Source organism: Sander lucioperca, chromosome 7 (assembly GCF_008315115.2).
Source record: "Sander lucioperca isolate FBNREF2018 chromosome 7, SLUC_FBN_1.2, whole genome shotgun sequence".
Lineage (NCBI taxonomy): Eukaryota > Metazoa > Chordata > Actinopteri > Perciformes > Percidae > Sander > Sander lucioperca.
Genome location: NC_050179.1, coordinates 14,972,402 through 14,993,906, shown reverse-complemented (window position 1 = coordinate 14,993,906; position 21,505 = coordinate 14,972,402). Strand labels below are relative to the sequence as shown.

Below are 21,505 nucleotides of genomic sequence, written 5' to 3'. Positions count from 1 at the left end.
TGTGTGTGTGTGTGTGTGTGTGTGTGTTGGCTACATATGGGCCAGAGCTGTGGAGATAAGATAGGTGTTCGTAACTGTGTTCAGGCACGAGACCACTAAAGCTGTCCTCTCCATTAGTGAGACAGAGCTGCTGCGATTTTGGAAGTAAACTTTGATGTTTCAGGATAAGTTCTAAACGTGTAAGTGAGACATTTTTGTTGTGGATCTCTGTTTTTTCAAAAAGTGCCCCAGTTACATAAGCCCATTGTATTACTGTAATGAAACCTTTGTAGTCTTCATGGCAGACTGTGAATAGCGTCAAAATCTGATAAAAACATGCTGACAGATTCTTTTTTTTTGGAACTCAGTCAAAGCCCTTGGGTGCTTCTATTAGGGCTGAGCTGGTGCATGTATTCGTGCGTGCATATGCTATAAATCCTCTTCCTTTTGACTGTAAAACACTCGCACACAATGGCACAAACATGCACAAGCAGAGGAAGTGACTGGTCGTTATTCATAAACAACTGGGTGCTCACGTGCACAGACGCATGTCTGTCTCATAATGTCGAGCACACATCCATTACAGATGAAAAGGTCAGATCTGATACAGTGTAAAGGCCTTTCTTCGATGTAGTGGACTCCCAGGGGATTACGGGAAGAATAGAAAGTTTAAATAGCATACGCATATTATTCTTTTCTAGAACTGGACCCAAGGCTCTCAAAGGCTATTGTTACACCCATTGGTGGGGCTCTGTGCAGTGTTTCCTACACATAGACTAATGTGTGGTGGTGCGCCTCACTATCAACACCGGCCGCCGCACATTGCGTTTCGTTATTAATAAAAAAATGTTTAAACACTATTTAAAACATGTTCTTCTGCATTTCCTTTCCCTGCTCTCCTCCGTCTCTCTGTCACTTGTGCCTGGCTCACACACACACACACACACACACACACACACACACACACACACACACACGCACACACACACACACACACACACACACACACACACACAGAGCTCCTCCCACCGTGCGGTGTTTTTAGCCCCCAATGTCGCCTTCCAGGCAGCGCGGCAATGGTTATGTCAAAGAAGTTATGTTAGTGTTAAGGTGAGGGTTAGCTGCCTGTAAAACACCATCGAGCCCACCGTGCACACAGCGTCTGTCTCCATAAAGGAGAGAAGACGGCTGGCGAAATTCACAAGTTCACTAAAGGTTGGTATCTATCTCGTGAACACCTTTACACAATCACACATTCACAATCACCGACCCGACGCGATTGTGCCTGCTTTAAAAAGTTAACTAGTCGCAAGTTTGCGGTAAAATGCAGTTGGGTTGTTGAGGTCAAAACACTAAATAGCAGCTGTGAATCCCGCCACAAATTGCTTTGGAATCCGTGGGAAACACTGCTGTGTGCAATATCTACCAGTTGTCATGGAGATGCAGATACACTCTGGAGGCACTTCCTGTTGTTTGTGTTTGGGTTGTTGTGTTTTGGAGAGATAACATTTATTGGAAAACTAATCAGAAAAGGCTGTATGTGCCTATTTGCTCTAAAATGAAAAACACAGACAGAAGCTGACTAAAGTCAGTGGGTGTGTATTCTCAATCCACAGCAGAAAAAGGTATCAATATGCAGTGAAATGCCTGTGAGATTACATCAATTTAAACCGTAGTTTGCTTATAGTAGTTGACAGAACATATGTTTGCCTTAAATCAGTCAGGTAGGCCTATAATCTCTGTCTAAATGAGTCAGAACACACTAACGAGGCACTAGTACGGTGTGTGGTTCAGTTGTAAACCCCTGTCTGTGTGTACTGTATGTGTGTCTGCATGTGGCCTGCGGTAGGCAGAGAGGGAAAAGTATGTTAAGATCCTCTAATAAAAAGGGTAGATGGTCTGGATTTATAAACAACAGGGATCTCCCCTGGTAACTAATTAAACACAACTGCTTCCAGTACACACGCAGCTATTTTACAGCACAAGTTGAAGTCACTTAGTCGCTAATTAATAAATAAAAAAGGTTGGTGTTGAAAACATCAACCTTTTTTACAGTGACAAAAGACGGTAATTGGCCCATAATGTCTCATAATTAGCATTCTGCGTCACAGTACTGAAAACCTGAGCAGTGATTACACTCTGAATCACTGGTTACTACAGTAGTACTGGACTGACTGGCTGATTGACTAATCACCAAATAATCTGCTCTTCCTCTGGTTTGCTGAAATAATGATGACTCTCATTACTACCATAACATATGGAAAGCTCCTAGTGACCTCTATGAGTCTCTCTTCCTATGAAACACTGAACAACTTTGGAAATGAGCACCGCCCACCCTCCTTTGTCTGCCTTATTAGTGGAAAAAAAAAAACGTACTGTGTTCATTGGGATTTAGTCAGTCTTGTGATGTTGCATTAACAAGACATGCAGTTCACATATCCCTTTTGGGTCAAGCTCCTTAGACTACAATCTTACTTACGCAGTGAGGAGGCCTAGTCTTTACTTTCTCTGCTTTTAAATGTGTGTGTGAGGGTGAGGGAGAAAGAAGGAGAGAGGGTGGGAAGACAGTGAGGGGGTCAGTGCAGAAGCTTAACGGACCAATGACTCGCACTGACTGTTGCTATAGCAGCTGAATGCTTGATAAGTCTTATGTGTAGGAATGCCATTAACTCTTTCATTCCTCCATCTCTCTCTAAAATATCTAAAACCCCTATCCTTCTTTGTTCTTACCACAGAGAAACATGTATATACATTGTATAGTAAAAGAAACACACAGTTTGTGACATTTTCACAGGTTTCTCAGCAGGTTTTGGCGTTTGTGTCTGTGAGTTCGAAGTGACATCAAGTGGACTGCATTTTTCCCATCACCATGGTTAATGAACACCTAAGCAGCCACAACATTTAGAGTACTTGGGAATGAGGCAGGGTTGTCATTTAGACTGGAATGCACCACACACACACACACACACACACACACACACACACACACACACATACACACACACACACACACATACAAAGAGCACAATGCTAGTGGCAAACAGGAAAGCTGTTGCAGAGAGGAAGTATTCATTAGGATGGTAGGTTCAGAGTTCAGTCCAATTCCTGTGTGTGTGCGCGTTTATGAGCAACAGAGTATCAGTATATGTGTGTGAGAGGGTCTTGGTGGTCGGTCAGTATGCAGGGATGCTGTTAACCCCATTAACACCCTATAAGACAAGGCTGAATGCCAGAGATCAAGGCCCTAAAGACGACTGGAGGTCAGAGGTAAGGTAAGAAAAGCTTTCACAGACAACCCACTGGTTGAATTGACTGGGAGGAGAACCCATTCACAGAAATAAAAGCAGAACAGGATGCAAAACATTCCAAGACTGAATGTCTCCAGACAGTAGTATTTGTACAGCATTGTTAGGGCTCTTCCCAAACACAATATGCTGATCACTGAATGGAAAAAAATAGACAGTGGTGGCCATGAAAACATTTCCTACTAAAGTTAGGCGTGTTAATTATATTACGCAACTACTCACTTTTCTTTAAAAAGGCAGCTGAAAAAAAGTAGGTACCAAAAATGGAAAGATATCTAAGATAAGTCATACATTCTATAGAGGAGCAGAATATTGTGTTCATACAACATTTAGCAATTTTGGAAATTATACCAAGTGATGTTTTAAAGCTCATTTAAAAAGAGTAAAGTGAAGGCTGTGCAGAGGACAGTTTAGTTTGTGGTGCAGAGAGATCAGAGGGAGCATCATCTTACCTTCCTGGGTTTGACTTTGTCTTGGTGGTCATACTGAAAGATGCCTTTATAGCTCAGACCCAACCACCATGGGATCCCCTGCTTGTCCTAAAACATAAACAGAGAAATACCTCAGGAAAGGTTGTGCATGTGTATGGGATTGATTGAGAGCGAAATGGAAAGAAAAAGAGGGACAGATTAAGAAAGACAGAGTACAAATAGCTTTAAACTCCATCATATCTCCAAATCCCAAACTCCCTGCTTGCAACTCCAGAGTCAACAAAAATGTGTGTGGTGGTGTGTGTGAAAAAAGTAAAGGCAGAGTAGTAAAACTGTACCTTAACACCATAGTAATGTACTCCATATGTGGGGAGAGACTCTACAATGCTCATATAACTGTGAGGAGCAGAGAGAAAGACATGTAAGGGTTACAGAGAACACAGCCTTCCATAAAGTGAACAAACACAACCAGAGATACATACGCACACTTACTTTACAATAGCTTGCCCTCTGGACTGCCCATTGAGCTTCTTGTAATGCTCTACCACCCGGTCTTCACTGTAGGACAGTACAATAAAGAGAAAGAAGGACAAATATTTAGAAGGGGGGAAACAAGACGAATAGAGCGTGTGCAATGTTGTAGTGGTTCGCTGGATAACTGACTAGTCTCTCACCAGTAGGCTAGAGATGGGTGCTCCTTTAGGGCCTGGGTGGGCAAAGCGGGCAGCTTTTTCAGGTCAGACCTGGTTGCATCATTACTGTAAGGGAGAAACCACAAGACATGGTCAACACTACTTCTGCAAGAACAATCATTCTCTGCTGTAGGCCACAGTTTCATTCAAAAACTGACTGGGAGATACCACTGAACTGTAGAAAAATTAACACTTCAAATTTGCAAAACTGAATATTTCCCAGAACTGAATTGAAATGTTAACGTTGAAAAAATGGTGGGAAATGAACTAAGTTTAGTCAAAGAGAGGAATAATTGCTGATAGCCTAATTGCTCTCTATTTCAGAGACTGGGTTTATCTCAGAACAGCTGCAGAGACACTGACAGTTGGAAACAGGAGAGAAAAAAGGGACAGAAATACAGACACAGACACAAACACGAGGGAGATATAAATAAAGAAAGATAAAAGGAGATACATATGGGCTGGACGAAAAGATAACCACAAAGACAGAGTAAATGAGACAGGGAACCACACAGAGACTTGGCCCCAGATTCAGTTTTCAGACCTCCAGTGGCAGGAGGTCTTAATACTCCACTCTAATCCCCTAGCCTCTCTCCAGTCTCCCCCAAGGCCTCTGAGGATTGGGGAAAGCCCTGGGAACATTACAACCTATGAGCTAAAGCCCTGGAAGAGTTCCCATCCACCCTGCCTGTCTGTTCAATGTGTGAACACAGCTGTGTGCCTGGATTCGTTGATATCCATTCAACTACTCATTAGGTATACGTGGTTGTGTGCACCACTTTGGTATTGTACTTGATGAAAGGGCAGGCAAGGGCTCAATTTGAACAATGCAACATGTGCACCATGACATTGTAAGATGTTCATCTTCACAAGTCACTAAATCATATATGCAGTCTTAAAATCTGATTTTTCTTTGAGTAGTTTGAAATGAAAACTGAAATCCAACTTCTTTCTATTGCAGATTCACCTGTTGATAGATTTTTAAAATACTGAAATCATTGAAAGGCTGATTCCACTACCATCAAGAGAAGTGCTCGTGATTCAAGGAAATTCTTGGAACAAATGGTTTGAATTTGACAAAGGAAAATGATTTCCCACTTATTTTAGAATAATGATATCTACAGAGCCAATACATTAGCGTCATAATGGGATTTTTTAGAGGAGCAGCAGTGACAGAAACTTAATATGGAGGAGGGGTACAATATATAGTTTTGAAGAGATGTGCAGAGGGCAGGGTCTATAGAGCTTTTAGAGAAGGAAAGGTATTTGTGAGTGGGAGTAAGGGGATTAAAAAAAGGGGGAGGCGGGTGAGAAGAATGTCTCCAGAGTGTGTCACATTCCAGCCCTCTGCAGGATATTGTGTTTATTTACTCCTTTCACCGGCGGAAATGAGGTCAGAGGTGATGAGTGCTGTGGTCTGTTATCATCCCTACAACAAAGGGATGAGGGGATGAGGGATGACATACATTTAGGCCAACATCACACAGATGTACATCTAAAGAGCCACATGTGGAACGTAGCTCACATGAAACATGTACATGACTGGAAAGCTCCATAGCTATAGAGTTTAACTAATGTGAGTTTAATGACTTAATCTGATATGTTTGAACTGAAGTCAGTAAAACATTTAATTTTCTGGTGGTATATTAGAAAATCTTTCATGTCCAAATGGTGAGCCCTGTCTTAAATTGGAAGGAAGTCCCTCCCAACGAAGACTCCCTGTCTTTCATTACACACTGTATTGAGGCACGCACACATGCACGCTTTTTTCATGAATGGCAACATAGGCTGAAAAGAGTGAACCAAAGTGGAACAGGGATGGCAGGAAATAAGGAGGGCTCAGAAACAAAGAGAGTTCTCAGTGATGCACCTCAATGTACAGGGGAGCCGACAGACCACTGATGTCACTTCTACTGTCACTCTGTTTGTGCTTCTCTTTTCTGAATCAACATGTATAAACCCAACCACCCCTGTCACTAGGGAAGAAACTTAGGTGATGAGACAGAATATGTGATATAAAAACACTCCAAGCTACAACCTTTTACTTTCTTACATGTCCACTACATATAATCATTACAAGTTACTGATGTGCTTACCTGGTGAAATCACCTTTAGCCTCCTGTGGAACAGAAAGGGAAATAAAAAAAGCATTGAGAGAAGAAAGGATTTACATATGTTGGATATGTGAGCACCAAGCAGTGACCATAAAATGTGCGTTTATGTTCTGTTTGCATTGGTGAAAGTGCAGTCAGGTCTGCTGTGCTGGAATCAGAGAGAAACATTAAACCTCCATCTGGAGTAAAACCTCTGAAGGTCTACAGACAGATACCTGATACTGTGCATCTGCACCTGCATGGAGGGCGCGTGCGCACACACACACACACACACACACACACACACACACACACACACACACACAAAAAGACAAACCACGTAGTCCAGTCTGTGTAATATGACCTTGCAGCATTACAGTTAATGGACTGACCTACTCTGAGAAAGGGATAGGAGAGAGAAAGGGCTGGCGTTGAGGAGATTTTGTAAAGTAAAAGAGTTTCCCTGCTGCTCTGTTTTATATTAGCACTGACTGACTGCACCAAGAATTTAGCTGGTAGCCAAGAATGTTGCTACCAACAAAGAAAGTTTAGGTTTTTAGGATTTAAAACCTCCCAGCGTCATTTCAGATTACTAACAGATTCATGACTGCAATAGATAATGTGAGCTTAATCATCGTAAATTAAGACCGAAATAGATAATGTGAGTTTAGTCATGGTCAATTAGGATCAAAGGCTGGTGGAGACATTTTGGAAGAAAACTTCAAACTGTTTCAGAACTGCTTCATTGCAGAGCAACAGCAACTGGAATAACTAGTGTGTTTGGCAGCATGTGCAAATGGTGAAAAACAGATATCCAGACAGACCTCCACACCCACACACACACACACACACACACACACACACACACACACACACACAAACAAACACGCTTTATCTTACTTGTAGAATAAAGGAAGCCAATTCGAAGACAACATCACTGTCCACTTCAATAAGCTCCTGGAAGAAAAATAGAAGAGAGGACAGGGGCCATGAGTGACACATTCTCTTACTGCTGGCAGCGAGTAAATAAATAAAACACACACTGTGCAGAGTAAAAGTGGACGTGCCTCTGATCATCATCCATTTATTCGAGATGGATTGCTAGTTCCTTTCATCTCCCCACATGACACTCCCCCCCTCCATTTTTCCTCTCTCCCTTCTCTAATTTCATGACCTCTTCATGTGGATTGAGCTCAGAGATTAGAGGAAAATTGAGGGGGGTTGGGAGAGGGGGCTCAAGGTTGGAGGGTGGGCATGGATGCTCTGGTTACTAACTAATTACTCAATCAATTTTTTTAAAATTGTATCACACTGTTTTTTTGTGTGGTTATTTAAGGACGTGGACATTCCTGGGGAAAAGGTAAAGGAATAGAGTCTTTATCTGCATGATCATTAGTGTTGTTGGTTTTTCTTTTGGTGTTTGTGCATGTAATCACCGACCACATGTAGGTACATATACATGGAATGCTAGGTCTGCATTGAGAGGGAGAAGGATAAGAGTTAGTGGGCAGTGAGCAGTGGGTCAATTATGCCAGGAATGCTCCCTTTACAATCCACCACGTAATTGGTTGGGAGATCAGACAGCCATGATGAAACACTAGACAGAACAAACCAACCCTGGGTGTACCACCCAGCGTGGCTAGCTATACATTGTCAAATAGCGTGTGCTATTGTACTGTATCCCACAGCACAGTAGAATGTGTCTCACTACTTATACAAATGAGGTCAATGTATAGCCTGATCTACTATATTTTAACTACTGTGTAAGTGCAACATGTTTTCTAAAAAATACTATGTGATATTTATTTTCTTGCTCTCTTTTTGCCTTTCTCCCTTAATGGGATCGTCAGGAGAGCTGGTAGAGAGATCACTGGTGTTTAGCTGTTGTTCTTATCAGGGTTACTTGTGATAAATGAGCAGAGAGGGATCAGGTATCTCTGCCAAGGACATTTTAACAGAGCTACTGGTGGGACTTTAATCAGAAACCTTTTGTTTGTGGGACAGTCTCTCCCTGACTACTTGGTTACATAGTCACTGCTATTCAAGTCTCAGTGGTCCTAATGGACACTGCATTAAGACAGATGCAACATGTGTACAACTAGGCTTAAACTAGACAACCTAAAGCCTCCAATGTACACTTAGGTTTGTTTTACTAATTGACAACATTAAGGCACCCATGCATATCCCTTGCATACGAGAAACCTGTGAATGATGCACTATTCTGGACATGCATTCAACAACAGTTTGACCCACTCAAAACATCGACCATTACAGGTGAGAAGTGCTGGCTTTATGTCAATTGATGGATGGGACACTGTATTTAAATGTACTGGATTTGGCTCTAATAAAGTAATGGGTCTTATAACATTATCACAGCTTTCTACAGGGCTTTGACTGGGACGTTTCTGCAGCAACTGTTTTCCTTCAGGCCACATATGCCCTCTTCTGGACATGACAAATAACTGCTTGACATTGGTGTCACTGCATGTACAGTACACTAACCAGGCTACAGTATAGCTATGCACAGGGTAGCAGGTAAACATGATGATAAGAGAAAGTGAACCACTTAACTGAATAAGACAGTCTCCCCTCACTGTAAGCAAACGTGCAAATGGCCTTCTCTGAGTGGAATGCTTTAAGTCAATCACTAAATGTACAAACTATATATTTGCCTTTTTGCATTTCTTTTTGGGCAACTTGTCAGTGTCTATTTAAGCACCTGAAATACATGTGCTTCAACACTGACAGATGACAGTAAATGTGGAAAATGATTTGCGTTGCTAGAATGTGGTGCAGCACATACAACATGATGGGTAACAGCTGATGCAAATGGTTCAAATTTTCTGCTTCACCAAATCATGTGGAGGATCAAAGTCCAAGCTGGCCTCTTCATTTTGAACCAAAAATGGGCTAATGAAGTGGCATGCTTCTAACAACATAAAGCCCTTTACTCCACATAATTCTAACTTTAAATATACCCATTGAACACCTTCACCTTCTTCTAGCAAAAAAACTCAAACAAAAGTCTAGAAGAAAACTTAGGTTTCAAATACAAAATTACAGAGTATTCCTACCGTCCATAGTTTTTAAAGCATTTCAGGATGAATACATGCCTCCATTATCACAAGTCAACAGTATTAGGAACATACATTATGGCAACTAAATAATGAGTTTACCTTGTAGATGATGGACTTTGCATTAAGGAAAAACAGTTCAATAGTGGCATTGTCCTTCAGGTAGGATATACTCTCTATGTAGAACCTGTAAACATAGAAGGAAAAGCTTCAATACATACAGTATGCAACAGCAAAAGGAAAGGGTTGACCTTCAGTCCAAGAATAAGATCAGTGAGGTTTATTATTTATTTGCTTCAGAAACAAAAATAACACAAAAATAATATAGGAGAACGAGTTAAACATGGACGCTATGTCATGTGAACATATAACAGAAATGTTGCAATGACCAAAGTGACCAGAGGGGGGCACACCATACCAAAGGCTGACCCTGTATACCAACATCCTTTCACTTTCACCCCTTAAACCAATTCCCTATCTCCCAATGGTGGCTGGCAATGATCCATTATTAGTTTGTTAGTGTGAGCACATTCCACAATCTGAATGCACACACACACACACACACACACACACACACACACACACACACACACACACACACACTACACTGAATGTGCACATGATGCACTTCACACATTGTTGCCTCTCTGCATCATCAGCAGTGTGTAGTGATTCCACACGCACCTACAGTACTTACACACACGCACGCACACTCGCACACACGCACGCACGCACGCACGCACGCACGCACGCACGCACGCACGCACACACACACACACACACACACACACACACACACACACACACACACACACACACACACACACACACTGGAGAGAGAAGCACAGTAACCCACTTCTGGCAGAGCAGTGAGGAAGAAGCTAACATAATAATGCAGTCTAAATTTAGCACATGATAGCATGCAGAGCCAGAGGGGAGCTATGATGGTACACTAGGAAGCTACTCGTTGTTAGCTCATCTCTGGTGGAAACGTAAACCAAAATATAACATATTAGTAAACACCTTCCAGTATATGACTTGATGTATCCCTAGTTCCCTACACGTGTGTATAATGTGACCTAAGCACATGTTCCTATGAACACATGTGAATGAATGTGTCAATGTGTGTGTGTATCAGTGTATAGGTATATTGAGTGAAAGTGATTGTAGGAGAATCAATATTGGAGGGCTTAAATCTCGTTAGTTATTGAGCTGCAAGAGAGAATGAGAGGAGCCCTGTCAATATTCAGTGTGAACATTTAATTAAAGCCCCAGTGTTGATGAGACATACACACACTGCCAGCACAGCAGCAAGCATGCAAAAAGGCACCCACTGAATCAGCAGGAGGTGGGCATCTGCCCTGCCGAGCATATTGGGAACACACACATCACACAAATACCACATAAGCGTGCAAATACATGACGGGCATGCACCTGCGCAGACACACAGACACACACAGACACACACACACACATAGTGCTAATGAAAACAATATGCTCAAATTGATAATGGATTCAGGCCTGACATTTGGGCTGAATGTAGTATAGTCCTGAATCTGCGTATGTGTGTGTACATGTGACGAAGAAATAGGGTGGGATGTGTGCGTGCACATAAGGGGGGGGGGGGGTGTAGTCAGTGTGACATTTGGAGAGATTGAGGTTAGAGATTGGACTGAACTGCGAGACAAAAAGGGGGATGAAGCATCAAAATGGTGTCAAAGTTCACAATGTCACAGCAGCACGACCATATCCTCAAACACCTATTAGTCTATGTAAATACACACAGTGACCCTACCCTGACCATCACAGACACACAGTTGTTTTAAATGGTTCTATGGCTGACCCAAGAGAGAAGATAAGATAGTAACCTAACTTCACTGAAATAGCGACGATGGCTAAAACAGCAGTAATAGCAGCCAAATATACTTATCTGCACATCTTTTGATTATATCACTGTTACATTGCACAATGACACCATTGTTCGCTAAATAGGGTCCACAATGAGTCTATGTGCTAAAAATACGATTTTCCTTATTGTGTCAAGACCGACGAGCTGTGTCACAAATGTCTACCTGGAAATGACTTCTCTATGACATTGTTCAGCAGAATCAGCAATGTGCGTCACGTTACTATTTACGTTGTTAAAGGGTAACTACCGGTTTTTTCAACCTGACCTGCACCCTATTTTCCTATGTTTTTGTGTCTAAGTGACTGATGGGAACAACAATCTTTGAAATTGGTCCAGTATTAAGCAGGAACGCTGCAGTCGGCAGCGGCGGAACAAGCTACAATGTAAGTTAATAGGGCAATTGTCTAGCTTGTTTTTACCTTCACAAAAGTGCTTGTTTGCCGCTGACAGGCTCAGATTTATGAATTATTTGAAGTGTCTGACAACGTTACGGAAAGGATTTCTGAGGAGGTCGACCTTTCTGTTAAAGAGAAAGATCCTTTTTTTAACATAAAAACATCTGCAAAATTGCGTTCGCTAAACCCACCAGACTCCATGTAAATAAACAGTAATTTTAGTACTATGAAAAGCCATTTTGGGTCATCTGTCCACTTTTCCAACCATCACAACTCTAGTTTTGGTTGAAATAAACCCATAGTTTACCGATTTACATGTGGAAATATATTGGCTCTATACATTCTAAAAGTATTGCTTTTTTAAATGGAGTCTGGTGGGTTTAGCGCTAGCGACTTTAGGGCTGTTTCTGGTTAAACAGATATGTCTCAAATGCCTTAGAATATTAATCTGAGCATGTCAGTTGCAAAACGAGCACTTTTGTGAAGGTAAATACAAGCTAGACAATTGCCCTATTAACTTACATTGTAGCTTTTTTCGCCGCTGCCGACTTCAGCGATCTCGCTTAATACTGAACTAATTTCAAAGATTGTTGTTCCCATCAGTCACTGTGGTCCTGTTTACACGATGACGATGAAACGACAAAATATTTTATCAGATATGCCTTTCGTTTATACGGCGACAGCGTTTTTGGGGCTTAAAAACGCAAAAAAGTGAAACCACCCTCCAGAGTGTAAATCTTAAAAACGCTCCACCGTCGCGTTCCCGTCTAAAGGGTAAAAACACAAAAGTCTGAAGACAGCAGTGTGGAGAGAGACGAGAAAAAGGCATCAAGGTAGTCTGTTATTAGGCTACAGAAATTATAGGCTCCTGTTATCTAAAATATTTTCAATGTAATGGCTCAATATTTTTAAATGATTTCGACAATATGGATAAGGTTGTTATAGTTCGATGACCATATGTAGGCTATTCATTTGAGCCAGCTGCCAGAGTAGGCTACAACGTTGCTGATCAAGAGAAATAGAGAGAGCGAGTGGGAGTGGGCAGAGGAGGGTCTGCTTCAGCCTCCTCTGCCCGCTGCCTCTTGCTCTCAAGCAGCGGCTGAAGGGCTGCGAGGCTCAGGATGTTGGTAGTGCTCCCGTGGGTGCTGTGCTGTGGCTTATCACGGTCGACTGTGTCGGTCATCATCAGACAAACAGGCGCGCGGACTTGGTGGTGTTGTGTGGCAGTGCCACCTAGCCGCCTTCACATACTTTTTCCGTCACCATATGCATGCAGATTTCCCCCCTAAAACTCTTGTCTAAACGTGGAATAAAAAGTGAGAACGCAACGCCACTTTTGCGTTTTCTCTTCAGAAACGCAGAGATGAAAAAAAAAACGGCAGTTACCCTTTAACCAAGACTTAGTCCCTAGGGTGTATATGACATCATAGAGACATGTTGGGGACAGAGCACACCAGTGGACCCAAAACAAAGCCAGGTGCGGCGCCCTTTTCTTGTTTATTCAATAGCTTATTAAAGATGAAACACCCACATACACACAAACAAAGAAACACACACACAAATGTGCACCCTTTGCATTTCTGTCACAGGTTATATACACACATGATCCAGTGCCTGTGTGTGAGTCAGGAGTGTTTCATACACTGTATGAGTGGGGCCATTGTATGAGCAGTGCAAAGGGCTAAGAGAGGAGTGTGGGATTGTAGGGTTATTTCATAACCCTTCTTAATAAGTCAGAAGAGTTGGCTTCAATTGAATATTGTCTACCATGTCTAGCATTACATTGACAAGTGAACATTTTACAAACGAGTTTCCAACAGTTGTCAAAGTGCTTCTGCATAAAAATGTATGGTACTACTAACGTAGAGATAAAGATGGTACGGCTCTTCTCTTTATGGGATTCTGCCATCTTATTTGGAGTATGGCGATCTCAGTCACCGCAAAGCTATTTGACGGGATTTACATGCAGCACATACTGATGAGGTCTAAGAGGCTCATGATTGGCGGAGAGGCCCCGTGGCGGAAGTTAAACACCAGGGTCAAAGCAATTTCATAGGGGCCTGTCATAACTAACCTTGTTAATTTGTTCCTATTACCACATGAAGGCATGTGCATGCACAAACACACATACAGTACATACACTCGCTCCATCTTTCTTTCTCTCTTCCACAGACGTTCAAACAGAGTCTGCAATCAGAGAACATGGCATGTGTAAGTTAGGTGATTAATTTAATAAAGACTTACCTGACACAGAAGTAGAGGACAATGGGACCAGACTTCTTGGGGAACTCATGTTCTAATACCCTGCGGTCCAACTGCAGCCAACTAAAATGGCCCCTGAGACAAAACAAAACAATCAATGCATTTATTATTCAGGGATGTCTGAATATCCAACAAGGATAGACAAAAACTTAATCTAATCACACTGAAAAAAATGTCCTTCCTGCCACATTTTTCTTTTCCTGTTACCATGCCCCCCCTCCTCTCTTTTCTCTATCTCCCTCCAACCAACAGGGGGAAAAACTGCAGAGACAGCTTGTCACCCTGGTAACCCTGCATGGTCTCCTGAGCAACATCTCCCTCAAACTCTCCCTCCTTCTGTCTCTGTTTCTTAATCTCTCTCGCTCTTTCCCTCACAAACGGCCTCTTTGACCACTGAGCGGTCAGAGCTGAGCCGTCTGCTGTCCTCAGGCACACACAACAAATCTACACATCATAGAATTAGCCCTGTGGGACTACAAGACTGCAAAGCTGATACTGCTTTACTGGACTAACATTGGCTACAGTATGTGTCACAGCAATGTAAATGTCATGGAGCAGAGGCCAGTCTTGCTTGGCATCAGTGGGTACATGAGATAAAACAAAAAAGAGTGAAAACAAAGGCCATGGCAATGTTTGCCTGTGTGTAACAACAATGTTTGCATGACTAGTGCTGGACTATGCTGTGGTGTTTCTGTCTTTCTAGGTCACCAAACACAGTACATATAATTTGAATGTAATTTTTGCATTTCAAGCACAGTTCTCGTAGCAAGCCTTCTGGCCGACATAGACCTGTGATCCTGTGCTATCCCAGAGCAAGGTAATCAAAGCATCATCATAACATTAAAACCCTTTCTAACTTTGATCATATATCAGTTTATGGTTCAGCGATGATATTCATGATCACGATTATGTTATTTTAACTTGAATGAAGGTAGCCATCCCCTTTTACTTGGAAGTGAAAGATGAAAACCATAAACTTGATAGTTAGGTTTTTTAAAGTTAAATGTGAACATTTTTAAACTGAAGAGCCATTTCATACCTAAATAAACCTACAAAAAGAAATATAATAATATATTAAGGCACACTGGTAATTTATCAGGAGAACAGGCCAAAACCAACAGCGACATTTTACTGTAAGATTTCTGAAACCGTATTTAAAACTCAAACAATGAACTGGGAACTGGAGTTTTCATAGCGGTGTTTCTGTTCATGGTGCAGCATCTTGCTAATGTTAACTTGTATGTTAACTCTATGTATTTGACAATAGCTTTGTCTTTTCAAAATAAGTGGGTACAATTCAAGTATTATTTCTTTGCATAATGTTGGAACTAAAGTAATACTGTTTTGTGTAACAAATAGGTCTTGGACAAAACATATGGAAACATGTTGAAAGCAAAAATATTTTTAAATAATAAACCCAAAGCTGAAATCAATTACATGTAAATGTGGTTTGACTTTCTTGAAGTAACTGGAAACCAAACCTGCTACTACACATTATGCCTAAAACTTGACAGAGAATTCTCAACTGCAGTCTTTCCACCTCTGTCATCTACGACTACAACTGTGCTGACCATGTCATTAACATTAGTTACAAGCCACCAAGAAGTTCAGAGGTTATCGAAGACTAAATAAACAGACAATACTGTACACTCCACTCTAGGGCCCTTGCTTTGTTTACCAGCACAACTGGTTGCACCTGAACTTTGATACTGACTTTGCCGATTGTCTTCTTCTAGTCTAATATGTCCCACATGTTGCTTTAACAATTCTGTTGATAGAAACTGAGTATCCAAACATGAGTGTAACTGTTGATAGCCTGGGTGTAGTTGCAGTGTTGTGGGGAAGCATTGACAAATCCAATCCAACAAACAAGATCAACTGAAGAGATAGTCCTGGGCTACTGATACACCATGTGCAGTAGTAGAGTTCAATGGCATTAGTATTAGAATGTGACTTACGTTTCGTCTGTGTATGCAATTCCAAAGTACTCCTTCTCCTTGAGGTTGAAGTGAGAGGCCACAAGGTCCAACAAGTCCTTAGCCATCAGCTTGGGCTGCAGGGGGACAGACATGTTAGTATTGCTGTTTTATGATTTTATATACCAGTTCAAACTTTCCCTGTTTGTGAGTGTTGCAGCTTATTTCACTGTAGTTTAATTGGAACACATGCATGTGTAGAGCTTTATGTTAATGTATTCTATCAGCTATTGATTTACTGCAATGACTAAGCAATCTGACAAACACTGGGGAAAAGAGCAAGAGAGGAGGAGATAAATAAGAGAGAGAGTGCGAGAAAGATGGATGGAGTGTGTGGATGTTGCTGACAGTGCAGGTACCCTGCCCTTCCCTCCCTCCCTCCCTCCCTCCTTTCTGCCCGTCTGACCCAAACATCTACTGCAGAGTCATGGCTCTGGGCTCAACCACTGTATTGTAGGGAGAGGGCTGCAGCTAGCATTAGAGCTTTCTAACTAGTTAATACTATGGAATACTGTCCAAGCTACTATGTGATGACCATCTCCATTCATCACGACACTCAGAGCATGCAGAGCATCTTAAAGCCAAGCAGACGCCGGGGACTGCTGCCATATGCTGCTGGTTTGTGACATCCTGAGTAACAGCCCGCCCCACCCTGAGGTCAACCATGGGTGTGCCTCGCTGCCTACATTTTCATTACACACACCACACACATACACTGGCCTGAATGCAAAGATTCGGAGGGAAGAAAAGACACAGATTCAGCACATACAGTAACATGGAAACACACACACACACACACACACACACACACACACAGACAGACAAATCTGCATGAACATATTGTGCACACAAGAGCCCATACACAACATGCATGCAGCCCGCTCACAACACACAGGAGGTATGTGCTGTGCTATAGGATAGAGGAGGAGAAGAGGAAAACATACTGTGTGCATCCATATATGCACATGCACAAAGTACACACACAGCTACTGTACATGTGCCATTGTGTGCACAACAATCTTCCCCTGCACAACTACAACTTCAGTGACAGAAGCTACTGAGAGCTATTTAAAGAGAAGGAGGTGACATCATACACACACACACACACACACACACACACACACACACACACACGTGCGCGCATGCACTCACACACACACACACACACACACACACACACATACACATAAAACTCCAATGACCTAGATCTCATATAAGCACGACGCCTACAGTGATCCTGCAACAGAAAAAGGCTCTGGAGTGAATAGATAGAGAGGAGCAAACACTGGCTGATTCTGACTTATATTCCCATGTATCAGATTTCTGCATCAGATAAAAGTGTTACTGTAAATAGAAAAAACATGGCTACTATACAAGCTGGTTCTGTCTCTATGTCCCTTTGATCTAACCTTACTTCACTCTATAGCATTGGTAAATTATCTAGGAGACTCCCACACTGCTGTGTTAAAGGCATACTATGTAACTTTTCCCGAGCTGTAGTTCCAATGAGACAACCTGTAGGGGGACTGAAGAGGGAAAAGTTACATAGTATGCCTTTAAGGAATATTGAGGTTATCATTAACAGAAAATCTTTCAAATGCATATTCACAGTAGGAATGATAAACTCACCTCACTCAGCAAAGAGAAGATCATGGACATGCTAAATTTGTATTTATACTATGGTTGCGTGTAGTTAACACGAGCAGTGATTTAAGTGCTAACCTTATCTGTGTTTAAGTCCTGATCGGTCTGACTCTTGACAATTAAACTGGTTGTCCTGTCCACAAAGGCTCTGATTCACTCTGTTGTTTCTCCAAATGGGAGAGCAGCAATTCACAGGAGCGACACTAGAGCTCTTTGAAGTACTTAAAAAAGTTTTAGATGTGGAAATTTAAGGGCTGGAGCAGGCTATGTTTACAGTATTAGCAGTAATACATGTTTTGGTTCAGTCTGAGACACATGCAGTCGTGGCCTCTCATTACCACACAGCAGTCAACTGCCTTGACAACAATATCAAAACACAGACATCCATCCCACCACAGCATGACAAACAACGAGCAGGGGACAGGGACACATGGACACATACAGTAAACTGTTAGAGGGATGATATGGAGAGAAAATGAGCCCCAGATACACTGTTGAACAGCAGAAGTGCATGACTAAAGTTGAAAAGGATAGAAGGACCCCTGTAAGGTTAAGCTGAGCTTCTTGCCTCAATATTGTTATGAATACCAAGCAGACTGTAAAAATCAAATGGGCTGCACTGGATAGTATAATTGAATTTCGTTCCCACTTCAAGTGACGACTCGCTTCCTAACGCATACCCACATCCAGACACTACAGCTTATCTGTGAGATGGCAGATACCTAACGGATGTGTAATAATGTTGTGGGAGATACCAACAGGGATACAGACAATGAATGACAGGTAATACAGTAAGTGATATGGGACACTAAACACACACTCCAGATATAGACACATACACACACACACACACACACACACACACACACACACACACACACACACACACACACACACACACACACTATGAAGCCATCTATCAGACTGTAGCTCTCTGCTAGCTTAGACAGCATTACTGCTAATAGACATTTAGCCTGTGCCTCCTCAGCAGCACAGGTAATTAACAGCATAGCAATTACAGGGAGGTGTAAGTGAGGAGGAGACCCCCAGACAGGTGACAAACACACAACAGTAGCTCACTTGCCTGGCTGGCAGCAAGTCACGGCCCAATCTCTGCAAACAGCTAGTCAGGCCCTCGGCGCCTTCAGGATTGCTCAGATTTATGGGACGCTAACTGACTTATCAGTGTCAGTCCTTAAGATTCCAAGGGTGGGTAAGGAAAAGGTGTTTAGCCACATGCCCTACATGTTTTAATAAATAGTATTTTGTATACAGACTTATGCTGTAGCACCGTACCATGTCACAGTGAAACCATGAAGTGTCTCTTTATTACATTAATGTAGAGTTCTTCATATAAACGTTGGCATGGAAGAGCAACACTGTTACACAGCTTAATACCCCATTCACTCTTCAACCTACACCACTCTAGCCTTAGGGAGTGATAGCCATATGACATATATTTTCACCCAGTGGTGTATTTGGTGGTTACCTCGCTTTAATCTTTACGGCCTGGTCAATAGGTGTGTTGGCCTTATGGCACATAGTTCCCTGCCAATGAGGCGTTGCTCCATAAAAAAAACACAGAGGACACACTATCAAAGGTAGGAGGAAGGGGATGAGGAAGAGGAAAAAGGTGAACGGCACTTTTGGGATTGAACAGCTAGTCAATGTTACAAGTCAGTGACAGAAATGAGACCCAGCCTTTCAGAGGCTAGCTGGCTGGTGCACTTGGCATGCTACAGGAACTTAAATGAAAACCGCAACAGGACTGACTTGGCCACACTGCTGTTAAATGATCAGTGAAGCCCAACGGAGTGTGTAATACTGGAGTACTGCCTTAATATTTGAAACACAACTGTGTGCACTTCTTATGAATTATGAGCATCACTCCGAGAAATCCTTTTTTTTGCAAACAAGTGGAGGTCCTGACTGTTTCTTAGTTCACCGGAACACTGAGCATAACATCCTAATTCTCTGTGGTCCTACTAGCAACACTGGCCTACTGTGAGAGAGTGAGAGGAAGAGGAAAAATAGAGAGCAGTATCCTGATTTATATGACAATGGTTTGTTAATAACATCTCGTCTTCCAGACGTCTCTCTTGCTAACACCATTGCCAAACTTAAAAAAAAAAAAAAAAACATGAGTTACCTTGTGTATAGCATGTGGTAAACAGAACTGATTTTCTCATTCACAAGGTATTCAAGTATCTGTTAAACTCTTTACATAAACAGATTACTTTAATGTTTTTATTCAACTTTTTAAGTTGATGTCTGGAAGATAAAGAGGGAGCATTGTCAATTACACAAAGTACACACAGTTGATGTTTTTTGTTGATTGATGATTCCAGCATTTCTGAGGCATTCTGGGTAGACAGTAGGGATGGATGATGAAGAATGATCAAGGGGGTAAGCCAGCCTCCGCAAAGCGTACCTACTATGGAGCCATTTTGATGCTAATAAGCCATCATCCGCCGTTAGCATCCCATTGACTGCCATTCATTTTGGCGTCACTTTGACAGCGAATAACTTTACATCTGAAGCGTTTAAAGACTTTATTTGTCCATTGTTTATTTCTAAAGAAACACGACAATGTATAAAAGGCTCCATTACCCTGTATCTCACGTTATGGCTCCGTAGCAGACGTTTTTGTAAAAATAGGCTAACGATTGTGTCATAACCATGCGACTTTCTGTCGCATAATAGACAAATTACCGTATAGTCAGGAGAAGCTCGCAGGCAGTTTGGACTTACATTAGCTGTTTAAGTTGAATTACTAATGTTAACTAGCATTTTAGTTAGCAATAATTAGCCTGTGCCTATGTTATCTCCTTACATATACCTACGCTCTCTGTCTCTGCAAGATTGGGAATGATTGAGATTTCTCTTGGCACAGCTACCAGAAGACTTACAACTTTCAGACAGGTTGCTCACGTCACATCTACGTCTTCAAGCTCAGTTGGAGGCTGCACAGTAACGCTCAGCCATCACCGGAAAAGTGCTTCTAATATACTTCACTGCTCTCCGTTGCAAGTCTACGGCGTCGCTTTGTCTGTTAATTTTACTGTCTATGAGAATGATCAGCGAAGCATGAGTTTAGGGGAAGTAAGAGTTTCTGTTGATTAGGACTGAACTCTGTATTGGGATGCAAAGCTTCTACAGGGAGAGTAATTCAGGGCAGTCTGTTGCATGCAGCTTTGTGTGTGTTTGTTTGTGTGTGTGTGTGTGTGTGTGTGTGCGCGTGTGTGGAGAGATCAGGTGAGCATCAAGAAAGTGCAACGTCACCTACTGCTGACCAAATTTCCCTTGGTCAGCAGTAATTGAGTCTCTTAGGACATCAGACATCACTTCTCCCTCGCTCTGAGGAAATGAGAGTCCACAAAGAGAAAGGGAAGAAAGAGAAGGAAGAGCGAAAGGGTGGGATGGAAGAGAGACTCACCTGTACAAGGAGCTCCAGCTTCCTGTCGTCCAGGAGATGGACCTGACATCGCCTCCCCTCTGTCATCTGAGAAAAGGAGACAAAAAGACAAGGGATGCTTGTTTATAAATTGATTACAGGTACCTATACAGATCAAAAGCAGGGCTCCACTGATGCCAATTATACAAAGAAATTTACTTATATTTCCATATAACAAACAAGAATCAATTTGTATGGGAGATGTGCTGGATGGCAAGCTTGGTGTGTGCATATGTGTGTGTGTGTTATCTCAGTGAAGTCTTATTAAAAATATGTAGGGCATGTGGCTAA

General features: G+C 42.0%; 1 protein-coding gene across 13 annotated transcripts in view; it reads right to left on the bottom strand.

The window, feature by feature from the left end:
- The window catches only part of frmd4a (FERM domain containing 4A), a 106,883-nt gene that overhangs the window by 15,538 nt on the left and 69,840 nt on the right, over positions 1-21,505 (bottom strand). For 12 of the 13 annotated variants that reach the window (XM_031293466.2, XM_031293467.2, XM_036003575.1 and 9 more), the window contains exons 2-11: positions 21,197-21,262; positions 16,099-16,193; positions 14,123-14,215; positions 9,677-9,761; positions 7,401-7,457; positions 6,504-6,526; positions 4,390-4,473; positions 4,208-4,273; positions 4,054-4,111; positions 3,737-3,823 (exon numbers count right to left, since the gene is read on the bottom strand). In XM_031293466.2, coding sequence (XP_031149326.2) covers positions 3,737-3,823; positions 4,054-4,111; positions 4,208-4,273; positions 4,390-4,473; positions 6,504-6,526; positions 7,401-7,457; positions 9,677-9,761; positions 14,123-14,215; positions 16,099-16,193; positions 21,197-21,262 — 714 coding nt within the window. Of the gene's footprint in view, positions 1-3,736; positions 3,824-4,053; positions 4,112-4,207; positions 4,274-4,389; positions 4,474-6,503; positions 6,527-7,400; positions 7,458-9,676; positions 9,762-14,018; positions 14,086-14,122; positions 14,216-16,098; positions 16,194-21,196; positions 21,263-21,505 lie in introns of those variants that run through there. The other variant, XM_031293470.2, reaches the window with a different exon arrangement.